This window comes from Teleopsis dalmanni, chromosome 1 (genome assembly GCF_002237135.1).
Source record: "Teleopsis dalmanni isolate 2A chromosome 1, ASM223713v2, whole genome shotgun sequence".
Classification (NCBI taxonomy): domain Eukaryota; kingdom Metazoa; phylum Arthropoda; class Insecta; order Diptera; family Diopsidae; genus Teleopsis; species Teleopsis dalmanni.
This window is the reverse complement of record NC_051846.1, coordinates 51,153,057-51,169,217: the sequence shown is the minus strand read 5'-3', so window position 1 is coordinate 51,169,217 and position 16,161 is coordinate 51,153,057. Positions and strand designations below refer to the sequence as shown.

General features: G+C 27.5%; 1 protein-coding gene across 1 annotated transcript in view; it reads right to left on the bottom strand.

Moving 5' to 3' along the window:
- Nucleotides 1-6,478: 6,478 nt before the first annotated feature.
- LOC119681125 (3-phosphoinositide-dependent protein kinase 1) overlaps nt 6,479-16,161 on the bottom strand; it is a 30,904-nt gene continuing 21,221 nt past the window's right edge. Inside the window, exons 4-5 of the mRNA XM_038094226.1 lie at nt 6,836-7,957; nt 6,479-6,762 (exon numbers count right to left, since the gene is read on the bottom strand). Of these exons, the coding sequence (XP_037950154.1) occupies nt 6,479-6,762; nt 6,836-7,957 (1,406 nt within the window). The remainder of the gene's footprint in view (nt 6,763-6,835; nt 7,958-16,161) is intronic.

The window sequence follows — 16,161 nt, the reverse complement described above, 5'->3', positions numbered from 1 at the left end:
AAAGGCTTATGGGGAATCAGTTTTATCGAAAACTCAAGTTTATGAGTGGTACAAAGCCTTTCAGGACGGTCGTACGACCGTCGAAGACATGCCGCGTTCTGGACGACCTTCGGCCTCTACCACCGACGAAAACATTGAAAAGGCAAAGGAAATCGTGTTCCAAAATCCTCATGTGAGTGTTAGAGAGATAGCACGAGAGCTAGGCATCGGTCGTGAGAGCTATCCGCCGTAAACGGCCTCAATTGTGGAAGGATAATTCATGGATTTTTCATGACGATAATGCTCCCTCGCACCGAGCCAACATTATCAACGATTTTAAGGCCAAAAATTCAATAAATACCATCGAACAGCCACCGTATTCACCTGATCTTGCACCGTGTGACTTTTTCCTGTTTCCCAAACTCAAATTACCACTCAGAGGAACGCGTTTTGAATCCATATAAGACGTAAAACAGAATTCGCAGAGGGAACTCAAAGCCATACCGGAAAGCGCCTATAAAAAATGTTTTGATGATTGGAAGAAACGTTGGCATTTGTGTATCGCTTCTAATGGAGCATATTTTGAAGGAGATAAAATAAATATTGATGAAGATTAAGAATTTTGCGTTTTATTTAAAATTTTCCGGAAACTTTTCGGTCACAATGTACATGGGTTAAAAGACCTCAATCAATAAATAGGATTAAAAATATGTTGAAACTATTCCCCATAGTAGTATAGGTTAATAGGTGATCTTTTCAAGAACATTTTAAAAAATTCCTTTAAAATTGCATGTGATTTAGTCATAGCTATTTTGTTTGCCAAAATGGGATGAAGCCCATTATATAAATTTAATTTATAGACATAAAAAAAAAACAATGAATAATTTTGCCAAAAAATTGGCAACTTGTAAAATGCAGTAAACAAATCACTAGTGCCACGCCTGCCAACAGATATAATGCATACACCACCACAATAGAAGCAACAGCAGCAGCGCAACAGCTAGTAAAACTAAATACACTTGTTTTCTAGCTGTGCATTATTTTATTGCTGTTTGTGTGTATGTGAGGTTAATCATGAGATGAAAAGAATTCAAAGTATTTAGCAATAATTATTTATCACTTGAGATAATCGCAAAAGCAAAAGAAAACACCCACTAACCGCATGCAAGCAAACCAAACCAAACTAGCAGACACACATATAAACACAAATAAAGTAGAAGCACACAGCACACAATTAAAGCAATCTTTCACTATGCGTAAAAACGAAACAAAGCAACACACAATAGCAACGCAGCATTAAAACAAATTTTCTAATTTGTATCAATAATAATAATAACAAAAACACTGTATTTGTACACCTGACCTTGATATCAATATGTAAACAATGCACGCATACAGCTTCGCGTACAACAAAACCAACCAACCAACACATACATTTGCAACGTTTGAAAAAAGAAAGAGTAGTGTTTTTTTCCATGAGCAAATAAAAACATATGCGTTAGTATAAACACTGTGCGACCGCGAATAAATGTACATACATAAATTAATTACATAAAAAAGAAAAAAAAAAGGCATATAAAAAATTGTTTGTTGCCTATCTAGTGACAGTGAAAGAAAGACAACATTTCCCCATATTTTTGTTTAATACATATTGTATATATATATCGATATTCCAATAATTATCCATCATTTATTTTGTTTGTTATTATTATTTTTTTTTTAGAGCTGTCTATCGTCTTGTTTGTTCAGAATTTTTACATATTTTTTAATGAGCTTTTAGGTATGCGCGTTTAAGTATGCAGCAGCAGCAGCAACAACCTAAACGTTAAAGTTAATTTTTTTTTTTGTCGCCATTATTGTCTCAAGGGCTTTCCCCACTATATGTGTGTACACAATGATATAATACAGCAGTACATCATACACAATGTAACTCAAAGCAACTTTGTAACAATTAAATTTTATCTCAAGTGCACAATTAACAGCAAAAGCAAATAAAACATAATATGTAAGTGTGATGTCTGTGTCTGTACTTATGCGAAAAAAGAAAATTGTGTTAAAATTTAAAAATAGTTTCTCTTTAATAGTTGTTATATATTGTTGAATATATAATAATGAAAAAAAAAAATTAAAAAAAAAACGAAAAAAAAAAAAACATAACAATTTAATTTAGCAGAAAACATGACATAAAAGTAATTTAATATATTCTTGTATTTGCATCATGTTCGGTCAATAATGAATGCAAGGAAGGAAGAACTAACGTAGGCAGTAGGCAGCAGCAGCAGCAGCAACAGTAGTTTTTTGTATAAGCGCAACAGTGAACAGTATGTACACGTGCCATAATAAAAAATTTAATAGAAAAAACAAAAACAAATGAAAAAAAAAGTAAAAGCTTAACTAAATTGCAACACAGAAACAACAACAACAACAAACTTTGAACTATACCGGACATTAATAGAATAACCAAAAACAGAACAACTTGTTAGTAGCAGCAGCATTAATATATGCCAAAGGCGTAAAGAAAGTTAATGTTTAACATGTCACACATTGCACACAACATAGGTGGTATGTGGTATAATCCAACACTGTTGTTGTTAATAATAACAACTGTTGAGTGTAATAAGTTCATGATGTTGCTGTTGTTATTGTGTTTGTTGGTATAGTGGGCGGCGTTCAGAGTTAAGATTGCATTTTAGTTTCCGTTACAAACACATTTATAATTTTAATAGAGTATTGATATGTTAACTTGAGTTAAGTGAACAAGTATGCAAGTTAGCAGAGACCATTGTCATGAGTAAGTAAAGTACACAAACTTTATTCGAGTAAACACTAAAATGAAGAGTGTGTCTGTACTTGTGACGTCACTAATGTTGTGAAGTGTTTTTTATTAATTGCAATTATTTTCGTTTAATTTTTTAAATGACTATTTGTAAGAACCAATATTACAAAAAAAAAAAAATTCTGACTCTGAGCTTGAAATTTGGCAGGACACGAGTTCGATTTCTAGTACTTGCAGTCTTAAAAAAATTATTTATGAATAATTAAATACAAGAATTATTTCTAAGACCACTGATGATGCGTATTTAGCAATACTCGAAATAGCTGTATGGTTAGGTCAGCCAAAAATTCAATTAATTAAAATAATATAAAATTGAATTTTTGTTGTTTTATGCCACTACTGTTCGAAAAATCTTTTTATAAAAAAATAATTATTGAAGTAAACTAATAAAAAATTGCGACAAATATGTTACTATCAATATAGATTTTAAGTAAAATTCTATAATTTTTTATAAGTGTTGTACGAATTTCTTTAAATTAATAATAAATAATAAAAAAACAAAATGCAACTATTAAAAAAAATTGTATTTAAAAATCATGAAAATAAAGAAAAATGCTTTCAAGTAGAGAGTAAACAAAACCTTACACGTGGGAATATACTTTTAATTTTAATTGAAGTGAAAAATATTATATAAAATGAATCTATAAACAAAGCATGGCAGAACAAAATAGTAACGCCGGAACTAATAACTAAAGTAGCCTCAGCAGTTAGACAGCAACAACAGCCGTGACGCCACTAACAGCAAAAAACTATAATTGATATCATACAAAAAAGAGAAAAAAACAAAAAAAAAAAAAATACAAGTAAACCAATAACAATAAGAACAAGAAATTCTTTTTTTAATTTTCTAATATTATAACAAGAATATATATTATATATGATGATAAAGTTGATTGAACTTTTATGAGTAGGTCTATTAAGCGTCAAGGTAATTTTACGTACGTAAATAGTAGCTAACATTCACTATCATTTATTTTTTTGCATCAATAGATGATTTAAAAATTTTTTTTAAAATTCTTTTTTAAGTAAATTTGCATTGACGTAAAATTTGTTTGAATTTCGGTCAAGATTTTTTTTTTTGCTAATGATTGCTCATCTCTTAAATCAATTGAAACACATTTTTCACTGCCTATTTCTAGGCACACAATTTTATACATGTATGTAGGTGTGGCAATGGCATAGCAACTTGTTTTATTTGTGTTTGTGGGCGATTGCTCATTTCTACCAAAATATTTTAATGACATTTTGTTTTTCCTAGAAAAACAAAATATTTAATACTTTTTCCAAAAAACAAATATATACATATCTATAGATATAAATATGTATGTATATAAAACAATTACATTTTTCGTAAGTATTTCAAGTATTTCTTTTTAAACAACACTGTCTGTCTGTTTATATAAATTATGTGATATTGTGCGGTATGGCAAAATAACCTACAGACATTTGGTATCCATCAACATGTGGTTTGAGCTTACAATACTATATACCAAAATGTCAAAGCTTCAATGGACTTAGGCGGTCGGTTTGTGGCTCAAATTTACTTGTGGATTTAAAGTTCACAATTTAGGTAACAATAACATTCTTAAATTGCTTCTATTATATTTTATTATGTATTAGAACATTTTATTTGTTATACATTTCTCTATAAAATATTTATTTGTATTAAAATTTTTTGCCCATAAAATATTTAGTTTTTTAAAAAATTTATATTTAACAAAATTCTTCGAAAAATATTATTTTTAAAAAATACAATACATAAGGAAATATTTTTATAACCAATTATTTTTAAAACATTTATATGTTATTATTATAAAATAAAAACACAAAAACAAAATTACTTTCTGAATTCTTGCAATGATTTAGATCATATTTTTTTCTCAAATATTATTTAATATTCATGATAATTTTTATGCATTTATACTTTGCAATAAAAACAGAGCAACAACAACAACAATACAATACAATACAACAATACCAACACGGTATCTAATATTGCAATCATGAGGCTGGCTCCATCACCAGCAGCAGCGCCGCAATGTTGGTGGCCCAAATTTTTATTTTATATAAAAATGAATGTCTTTATTTTTAAAAAATTTTATGAATTTGTATTTATGGGAAATATTTTTCCTTTTTTTTTTTTATTTTTTTAAATTTTTATTTTTGCAATGTTATCGCGCTGATGAACTTTCACATTTTAATAGCTTAACAGCATCCGCCAACGCTAAGGAGACGCGCACCAATACTATGCAATATTAATGTTACTCTGCTGCTGGGGTGCTAGCTAGTTATTGCCAAAACAATAAACATACAAACACAAAACAAAACAAAAAAAAAAATAAATAAAAAGAAAAGCAATTCAATCATAACAGTAGAAGTAATATAATTATTATTGTTGTTGTTGTATGTTCATAAAATTTGAAGTTGTTGTGAATGAGTGTAGCAGCAGTGTTATTCCTGCTGAAGGCAAAAGTTATATATATATATTTATTTTTTTTATGTAAATATGAAGGAAATAATAAATACATTAAAGCAAACAATCAACCATAGAATTGTTTTTAATTTTTTCTTATTTGTTTGTTATTTGTTGCAATTTTTACAAATTGAAAGGTGCTTTTGCCTGCTCATTGCCTCATTGCCTCATTGCATACTCGTGCTGACCAAATACATTCACTCACAATGTTCAGTTCAGTCTCAACATTTGCAACGACAGACACAAAAACAAAAAATCCTGCTTAATTTTTTGTGCAAGGCGTCAGTTATGGGACGGTCAAAACACCCACAACTTTCAGTTTGTGATTGCAATAGTAACAACAATAATAACAACAACAATAAGAAGAGCAACAACAACAGCAGCGGCAGTCGCAGTGATAAAATAAATGAACATATATTTGACGATGGCGGGCGGTAGTAGCGGCGACGGCTTCCTATTACGAGGCTAACACGCTACGCCATGCTGTGTTGTCTGTTGTTGGTTGGCAGGCAGGCAGCTAAAGCATTAGACACGCTCGCTCTTAACTTTGTTGCATGCGGAAATATAAATCTTATTTCGCGTTTAACTATCGTGAATTTTCCATTTTGCATTTATTTTAACTTTTAAACAAGCTGCTGGTACTGCAGTGCCGCCGCCGCCGCCGCTGCTGCCGGGGAGTCATGCAATTAATAATCCAACACACAAATCAGACACAAAATAGTAGCTTTTAAATGCATAAATAGTACGGGTTCGCTCCTCTGTAAACGCAACAATCGTCCAATAGTGGAAAGAAGGCAAGCGACTGAAGTAGACTTGGCTAAAACTAAAACTTATCGCCGCGACTGAACCTAATAGAGAGACCGACAAGAGACCCTATACAATAACAACAAATGCTTTTGTTTTAATGTATTTTCAATGAAAATGTCATTTACTTTCATTTTGTGTCATTTTTATAAATTTTATATTGCTCTTTCAATACTAAACTTTTGGTTGCATAATGTATCATGTGGCAACACTGCATACAGATTAGAGCACACGTGCAGCTTGCATATTTTAGTTGAAAAATTAACAAAGAAATAAATATTTATATATGTATATGCCGGCAGTCAACTCCACATTATACTACTTATCAAGCGATCAAGTAATTGTAATTTTAATTAAAATCAAAATTTTTTATATATGTTTTTTATTCAACTTACCGTATACACGAAGAAAATTTTGAAATTTTTTGCTTCCACTCGTAATTCTGGTGTCCATGGAATTTCACCTTTTTTGATCATTTGCACTGGATCAATATATATGAGTCTCGGTCCTGTTGTAAGCAAGAGCATACGTTTGCGTGCAAATAGGCCTTTACGTTTATTTATGAAACCCTTTTCCAGTATGACTTCATTATCAGCAAATGCATGCCATTTATCGGTTTTCTGTTGTTCTAAGCGTTTCTGTTTTTCCGCCTCAGAAAACACAAATAAATCTATAAAAGCAAAAACAAAACGATAATATTAATCATCCAAAAACAAGTCGAAACTCTCTTTAACCTTACATACCTTTTCTTTCAGTCTTTTTCTCAGTTTCCACACAATCGCTTTCATTATTAGCAAAAGCTGTACCCAATTCCATAACCATAAGACGTGTTATCTGTCTCTCATCAAGTCCAGGTTCTAAATTATCAGGCAAATGATATTCTGTGCTTAAATCATAATCAGACAAATAGGGATTCATTGGCGGTGGTGTTTGTTCGCGCACTGTATCGAAATCGATATTTGCAAAGAATGGATGCGAACGTATGCTGGCATAATAACCACTAATATCATTTGCACCCAAACGTTCTCGCGGATTTAATTTCAATAGTTTACGTACTAAATCTTCAGCATCCTTATCGAAACCCTCGGGAAATTCCAAATCACAAGCAAGTATCTCTTTGAAAATTGCATAATCGTTAGTGCCACGAAACGGTGGTAAGCCCGAAATCATTTGGTAGAGTATACAGCCTACTGCCCATAAGTCAGCGGCTGGTGAAATAATACCATTTTGTAAGACTTCGGGTGATACATATTGCGCTGTACCCACAAAACTGCCATGACGTTTCCGATGATAACGTGATTGTTGTCGATTGGGTGAATCGAAATCATCACTACTTGTATCATTACTAAATTCATTATCATCAGCATCATCATCATCGTCAGAACTGTAACGTGTAGAGATACGAGAAGTTCGCACACTCGTTGAACTTGTATGATTTCTTCTTCTCGTTTCCGTTGGATGATAATCTGCTTCATCGGCAGCTAAACGCTCTTCGGGTGTTAATATTTTCGCTGAACCAAAATCGGCTATGAGAGTGTGCATATTTTCATCAAGCAATATATTTTCGGGCTTAAGGTCACGATGTATAATATTGCGTGAGTGCATCTCTTCGCAGGCTAATACTAATTCAGCGGCATAATGACGCGAACAGTCAACATCAAAGGAACCAAATTTATTTATGCAGGGCAGCAAATCACCATTCTTGGCGTAATTCATAACGAAAAATAATCGAAAATCATCTTGAAAGGTACATGACAAGTTTACGAAACCGGGTACTGTACTTAACATATGCATTACTTCACGTTCACGGCGTATGTAATCCTGTTTACGTTCACGTACTATGAGGCGCTTTTCACATACTTTAACTATAACGAAAAGAAAATAGAACAACAATTAAAAACTTAATACATAATTAAAAAAAATACTATATATTATATTGTATATGTAAATATAATATAATTATTTTACTTAACTAATTTAGAAAATTAACATACATATAATAACATACATTAAAATAGTAATAATATATACAAAATATTATATATAAAATTTTTAATAATTTAATAAGATAATACTAAATATTTAGTCATCGATTCTTATTTGATTGGCACAAGTTCTAAGCCTGACACTTGCGGTCCAAACAAATATTTTCCAAGACCACTGATGAGTACTTGGTAATACTCAAAAAGAGTTGCATGGTCAGCCAAGTTTCAATAAATTAACTAAATTTTTGTTCTTGCCTTTTCTTTGCTACTCGAACCCTTCTAACTTTTAAATAGTTTCTTTTCGTCATAAAGACGCGTCACTATCGGCAAGAAAAAATTAACATTAAAATATTTAATATTTTTTATACTTTTATTTTTATATACTATAAATTATTATTTAATTTATACTAATGTAATATTATTATTATTATTAATATAATAAAATTTATATACTATTATACTATATATATTTATGTAATAGAAACTCATTTATAAAATTTATGCAATATTTCAAATAATAAAGAAAAAACGAAATTAATTTTCTAAAAGTATTTTTAGTCAAAAGTAATTTAAAACATTTCTCTGTTCTTGGTCATTACAACGTCTGGCAGCGCACACACACATCAACAAATATATATTCGTGTGCATGCATGCAAACATATGAATAAAAGTGAGTGTAGCGCCTTTGATAATCTTAAATTTATTTTTATATTAAAACCACACAACAATAACAAAAACAATATTAACAAAAAAAATAATAATAACAACAACAAGTGTTAAGACACTGTGTATAACGGTACACTTGTGGTGGGTGGAAGAAAATCACATTTAGCATGACTGCGACGAAAAGGCTGCGTTGGCTGGCTGCAATGCTGCCTGCTTCTGCTGCTACCGTTTAAGCAACACAAATGTTAATTCTGTCGCTGTTCTTGTTTAATGTAAAAAGCTTTGCCAAAGTACAATAACAAATCTAACAAGAAAATAACAAAAACAAGTCAAACAAACAATAACTACAACAATTTTATTAATAAAAAGAATCACAATTTTCAAAATGAAGAAAAAAGTAATTTTTGTTTTTTTTTTTCGTTTTTGCAACAGTTTAAATATATTTTAATTTTAGCAAATGAAAGCAACCACCTGAATGAATTTTTGCCTGCCGTTTATTCGGTTCAGCGGGATTTGATCTTCTTTTCGAATTCTTCAATGAATTTTTATTCAATTTACAAATTTTTGATTTTGCTGATGATTTTTCTTCTGTTTGCTTTTAACGTAAAGATTGAAGCTCAAGATTTTTTAGGGTTTTTCGTTTAATTGAAAATTAATGTAATTTATTTTAATAAAATTTATAAACTAGTGAAATTATAATAATAATTATTTAATAATAATAATAATTTCCAAACAATATTTTCTTAATAATTTTAATTTAAAATAAAATAATTTATTTTAATAAAATTATTAAACTAGTGAAATTATAATAATATTAAATTAAAGTAAAATAATTGATTTTAATCAAATTTGTAAATTTATATATATATAAATCTATACATAAAATTATTACAATATTTCAAAAAAGTCTCAATTTATATTGTGTATTAATAATTATGTTATTAAAAATTATATTATTATTAAATAAATTATTAATAACTATATTATTAATAACTATATTATTAATACTCATATTATTAATAATTATAATATTAATAATTATATTATTAAATACAAGTTGTTAATTTTATTTACTTTAAAGTAAGAAAAAAAAATTAATTCTAATATACATTTTGTTTATAATTTATAATTTTCTTAATATTAATTTTTCTACATATGTACATATATTTTGAAAAGACACCGTTTGAAAAATTTCTCAAATAATTGCTACACACAGAGGAGAATGCGCTTAGAAGCAATTATTTTAAAACTGTAGATTACGAAACCCCCACAAAAGAAACTAACGGCAGCATTCAAAAGCACAACAAAACAAAAACAAATACAAAAAAAAAATTTGCATCCATATAATAAATATGTATATTCATTAATATAATAAAAACAATCAAAATAAAAACCTGATTTGTGCTTATCTTCAGACTTATTTTTTTTAAATTTTTTCTATATTTTGTTTTTTTATTTTTTTTGTTTTTGATTTGCTTTTTATTCAAACACCTTTTGCAAAAAGAAAATAAAATGACTTTGTTTTGCTGCCTTGCTTATCGTTTTTTGTTGTCAGCGCGGCTTTGATATTTTATATTAAATTTTTTCGTTATAATAATTTTATGATCAACAGAACCAAAAAAAAAAAAGAAAAAAAGAAAAAAAATATCACCAAAATAACAAATTAAAATAATAATTTTTCTATTTTTAAATTGTTTTTGTATTAATTTAAACTAATAAACAAAAAAATAATGTGTGTTATGAGGTCCATGGAATTTAATTTTTGAAATTATTTTTAAATTGGTTTTTTAAAATTAAGTTACCTTTTGTTTTTGTTATTAGTTTATTTATATTTTAATTAATTTGTTGCTATGCTTAATTTGTTAATAATATTATTTTTCTTCAAAGAACATAGCGAAAAAAAAATAATAAAAATAACAAGTTAGTGACTGATAAAGCAAAACTATGAGTAGAAATTATGATTTCATAAATAAAAATTTGATAAAAGGCTAGACTATAGTAGATAAAAAATTATACAAATTATGTACAAATTAAAAATAAAGAAAGTACAAGAAATTTGTTTTAATAACATTATGTATTTTTTATACTGTAAATATCTACTATATAAAATGTATACAATATGTATATATACACTTATACCATATATAGAAAAATTTCAAAACAATATATAAACTTTAAAACTATACAAAATTCTATTTATTTTTTATTTTTATTAATATAACATTATTTTTTATTTTTTTTTTAAATAAGTTTAAATAAGTAAAAAAAAACAAGACTAACTTGACTTAGAAAACAATAAGATTAAGTTGTTTGCACTGTCTGCAAATAAATATTAATAACATTTTTTTATAATCTTATTAATTTAAATATTAGTTTTTTTTTTAATAACTTTCCAGTAAAAAATCAAAGTCAAGTGAGCTTATCTGTATTATTGTTTTGTTGCTTCTCTAACAATTTTAATTTAATAAATAATTTTTTTTTAGTAAGAAAATACAAATGCATCTGCTAAATACTTGCAATGTAAAAGCTATTCAAATATATGAAGAAATAAGCAGCAGCAAATGCTGATTTCAGTTTTTCTGCTTATTTTGACAGCAAACGCAATTGCTTTGCAACAAAAGCGGCAAATAAGGTTGCAAGTATATTTGCTGTGATGCTAACACTTTTTGTTCTTTTAAGTAATACGTGTAAATACAATATTCATTAGTAAAATTTTATAATCATATAAAATTTATATAAATTTGAATTTATAAATTTATAAAATATATATAATAATTTTTTTATTTCCATATAGTTTAAAATGTTCTATTTCTTTTATAAATATTGGTTTGCAAAAAATTATCGTAAAATAAATTATACTAAAATATAAGAACATAAAATTATAGAGAAAGAATAAAAATAATAAAGAATATTTTTGTTTTTAGTTTCTGTTTTTTAATAATTTATTGTTTTAATGACCAAAAAATTTTTAATAATACAGTTATTTTTTACGGACTAATTGGTCAAGGTTTTATTTTAACTAATATTTCGACTATAATCTATGTTTCTGTTTTTTTAAAGTTTAAAATATTATATAAAATAAAAAAAAAACTTTGTAAAATATTAAAAAATGTAAATAAACTAAAGTTGTAATTTAAATTTTTGTAATGAGGTTATCAAAAAAATAATAAAAAAAATTGCAAAAAAAAATGACAAAAAATATGAAAAAAAAAAAAATATAATATATTAAAGAAATTGCAAAAAAAAAGCAAAATAAATGACAAAAAATATTAATAAGAAAAAAAACATTTAAAGAAGTTGAAAAATAATTTTATATATTATAAATAAAAATTGCTGTGTAATATTTCAATAATTGATTTTTCATTTTATAAACAAAAGCAATTGTATGTTTCTATATTACGTGTGTAAAGCAGTCGATAAACAATTTTAATGCATTAAGAAAACATACTCTAGGTCGTTGTTTAATTAATAAAAAAAATGCTTTAGTTTTATAAAAATAATATATATTTTATTAATAATAATATTAATAATAAATTTGCAATTGTTTTAAAACAAAAAACATACATTGTCAGCAAATAATTAAGGCGCACGACGTACGTAATTTGAGCTTTTGTTTAAGCAAGTGAAAACGGGGCAAGCAAAAGTTCGAGTTCGATGTTCTTTCCAAATATATCAAGACACATATACAACAAAAACATATATGTTTTTATGTATGTGTATAATATATATATACATATATAATGTACAGAGAATATATGTATGTATTATGCATGACTGTAAGTCAATACAAAATAAAATTTAATAATGACAATTCTGTTACTTTTTTTGAACAAGGTTCATTTGCTTTTTTCTGTAAATTAAGCATTTTTTTAATTTTAATACTAAACACGAGCAATAAAGCAAAACAAAAAATTGGTCACAAATGTAGGCGGTTGCAACACGTTTTCTGGTATTCACTCGAGCAGTCAAAAAAAAAAAAAATTATATATGTAAGCAAAAATTACTGGAAAAATAATTTTTTTTTACTTATAATAATTTAATGTACTTATAATATTAAAAAAAAAATTTTTTTTTCTTTATAAAACATTAACGTTTTTCGCTAACCTATGTTTTGCTATTTTTTCATTCCCTTGGTTTCTCAAAGATTAGTGAATCAATTGATTTTTATCACATAAAATTTTTTTTTTTTAAGAGTTTCTTGACATTTTGCGATTTGCGCGCGAAAATGTTTTTTTTTTCTATAACAACATATTTTACTGCATTGTTACTAAGAGGCACTAAATTAAATACATATATATTAACATATATATATTTATATGAAATTATATGGAATGTGCATTAAAAACTTCTAAAAAAAATGTTGTATAAATTGCATTTAGAAGAAGCAGAAAAACAACAACAGTAAGCATTAACAAATGCTTGGAATGTACACCAACAAGTTCCTAAAGTAAATGCAGCAACAAATCTTTTTAAGAAACTTGTTATTAAAAAACGTTAAATGAAAAACAAAAACAAAAGCAAAAACAAAAAAACAAAAAATCAGAAAACAAACTTCAACTGCATTTTCATATAGAATACAAAAAGAAGACAGCGGTAGGGAGGGAGGTTGATGGAACAGAGGAAGTGTGCGTTGTGGGTAAAATGATTTGCTGCTGAAGAGCTGCGAGCTTTGTGTGCATCATCAACTCGTGCAAGGAGCAAAAAGACATAAATCGCAATCACAGCGAGCAGAGCAGAGCAAGCAGCACATTTATGCAGTTAGTTTGTTAAGAAGAGTTGCAAGTTGCTTGGTTAGTTGGTTGGTTGGTTGGTTGGTTGATTGTTAACAGCATAAAAATAATATACGTTAAGAAAATATAAAGTAGAATGAATGCAACAGAAACAGAAACAGCAACAGCAGATCAATGGTTTGTTGTTTGTTTTGTTATGTTTGCTGGCTCTTAAGTTGGTAACTAACTTGCAAACACCGCACTCAATAAATAATAAACGCCACCAACGAAAAGGAGCACGACTTCGCGGCCAAATACAGCACAAACGGACATACACTTTAACAGCCAACAACAGTAACACACACAACAGAACAGAACAGTCAAAGGCGAAGAGAGAAAAAAACTATAAAAACAGCAACAAAATCAAAAGCAGCAGCATTGGCATCAACAGTAAAAACAAACAAAAACAATAAAACAACAAAAAAGTTGAAAAATTCCATAAAAATTCCAAACAAGTCAATGGTTTTATTTGTGTGATTTGTTGTTACTCTTTAGCAGTTTAGCACGTTTAAATAAAGCGGCAAAGAAGAAGAAGAAGAAGAATAAGAACAAGAAAAAGAACATTTAAAAGAAAAGGTAGTTGCACTACGAAAAGAAGTTAATAACAACAGCAAACAAACAAATGAACACAAAATGCAACAAACTGAAAATAACAGGTTAAAGTTTGGCAAGGAACTCTATGATGAGAACAAGAGGACAACGACGACAACAGTTGCAGTTGCTTTTGTTTGTATTGGTGCTGATGCTGGAGCTGGTGCTGCTCCTGCTGTTGCCGTTGTCGATATAGTGATGAGAAAATCTTTAAAAATGCTAACTTTAAAAGGCCACAAAATATAAAATTATTTAAAATAAAGAAATTTAAAAAGGCTTTTTTTGTAGTCTTTTTGGTAATGCATGCAGCCTCCTGCCTGCGCTGCTTGCCTTCCTATTCAGTCAGCCAGCCAGCCTGCTTGATGATTTGTGCTTTACTTCAGGCTACTACAGGCTATTAAATGCTCAAGGCGCTAGTTGGGGCGGCGGCAATGGTATTATAAGACATTGGTATTTATTTTCTTAGTTACTAACGTATGTTTATTACTTTACTTATTTTTCATTTCATTTTTTCTTTCTTTTTCTAGTTTTTAAATAATAGAAAAATTTTATGTTATAATATTAAACATTATTATACAGCATACCACAAAAACCAATAAAATTTACGAGTAGCTTGAAGTACTAAAATAGAAAACTGACTTGACTCTTCACTGATAATAAACTGAAAATCTTTTTAAGCCGTAAGTAGTGACTTATATGACGATGACGACTGCGACTACGATTGACTGAGGTTGTGAGACTCGATACGATACATAACACAATTTACACACGAAGAATCTGTGGATGCAAATAATTTTGTATTGCAAGTAATGTAGCAACATTATTTATTACATATGTATATCTGCCTAAGTGTACGCTAAATAGATAGATAGTTAGTTAAATTTAGAATCGATTCTCAGGGATAAGACTTTTAGTAAAATGTGGCTGGTTGACATTCCATTCCATGCCATAGCACAAATGCAAATACATGATAGTAAAATAAACAAAACAAAAAAAGTGAAGATAAATATAAAATAAATATTTTAAAATAAAATAACAAATTAAATTAAAATTAATAATTAATGAAATTAATAATTAATAAAATTAAATTCATAAATAATATAGAACAAAAAAAGAATTAAAATAAAACAAAATAATGAAATAAAATAAAAAACTTAAAAAAAAGCAAAAAAAAATATAAAACAAAATTTAAATCAAACAAAAAATTAAAAAAAAAAACAACAACAACAAAAACAATAAAATAAAACAAAACTATTAAAAAAAGTTAATAAAAAACTCAAATTAAAAAGTTAATACACAAAAAATATTACATAAAAAAATTAATATAAAACAAAAATAAATATAAAACAAAAAAAAATTAATATAAAACCAACAAAAAAAATTATATAAAAAAAAAATTAATATAAAACAAAAAGATTGAAAAAAAATTAAAAAAATAATAATAAACAACAGTTGGTTAAAAAGCGCTGACTCTGAGCTTCAAATTTGAGAGGGTACGAGTTCGATTCCTGGTACTTGCAGTCTTAAAAAATTATTTACGAATAAATAAATACAAGAATTATTTCCAAAACCCCTGATGATAGCTAATTTGTCAATACTTGAAACAGCTGTTTGGTCAGCCAAAAATTCAATTAATTAAAAAAATATAAAAAAGAATTTTTGTTGTTATAGTTTCCTACTTTTCGAAAAAACCTCTTTATAAAACAAATCATTTTTAAACGGATCAAAGAAGTTTTAAGTTAATGTCAATGTTAAAGAGAAAATAAAAAAATAATTTTTCTTGCAAAAAAAACATTAAAAATTTCTTATAATGATTTTGTGATTGTTGTGTGAAAGAGTTCGCAATAGTTCTCTTTCTTCCAGCTGTGGAAATATTAAATGAAGAAAAGTTTTATGACTATTTGTGAGTAATGATTATAACTTGCTGGGAATAAGAACAACACTTACACTGTTAAAAGGTGAAAGTTTATGGGAAACATTTAAAAAATAAGTAAAAACCACCACAAAAAAAAAACGACACGTTGGCTCAATAGCACTGCAAACAACTTCAAACTGTTT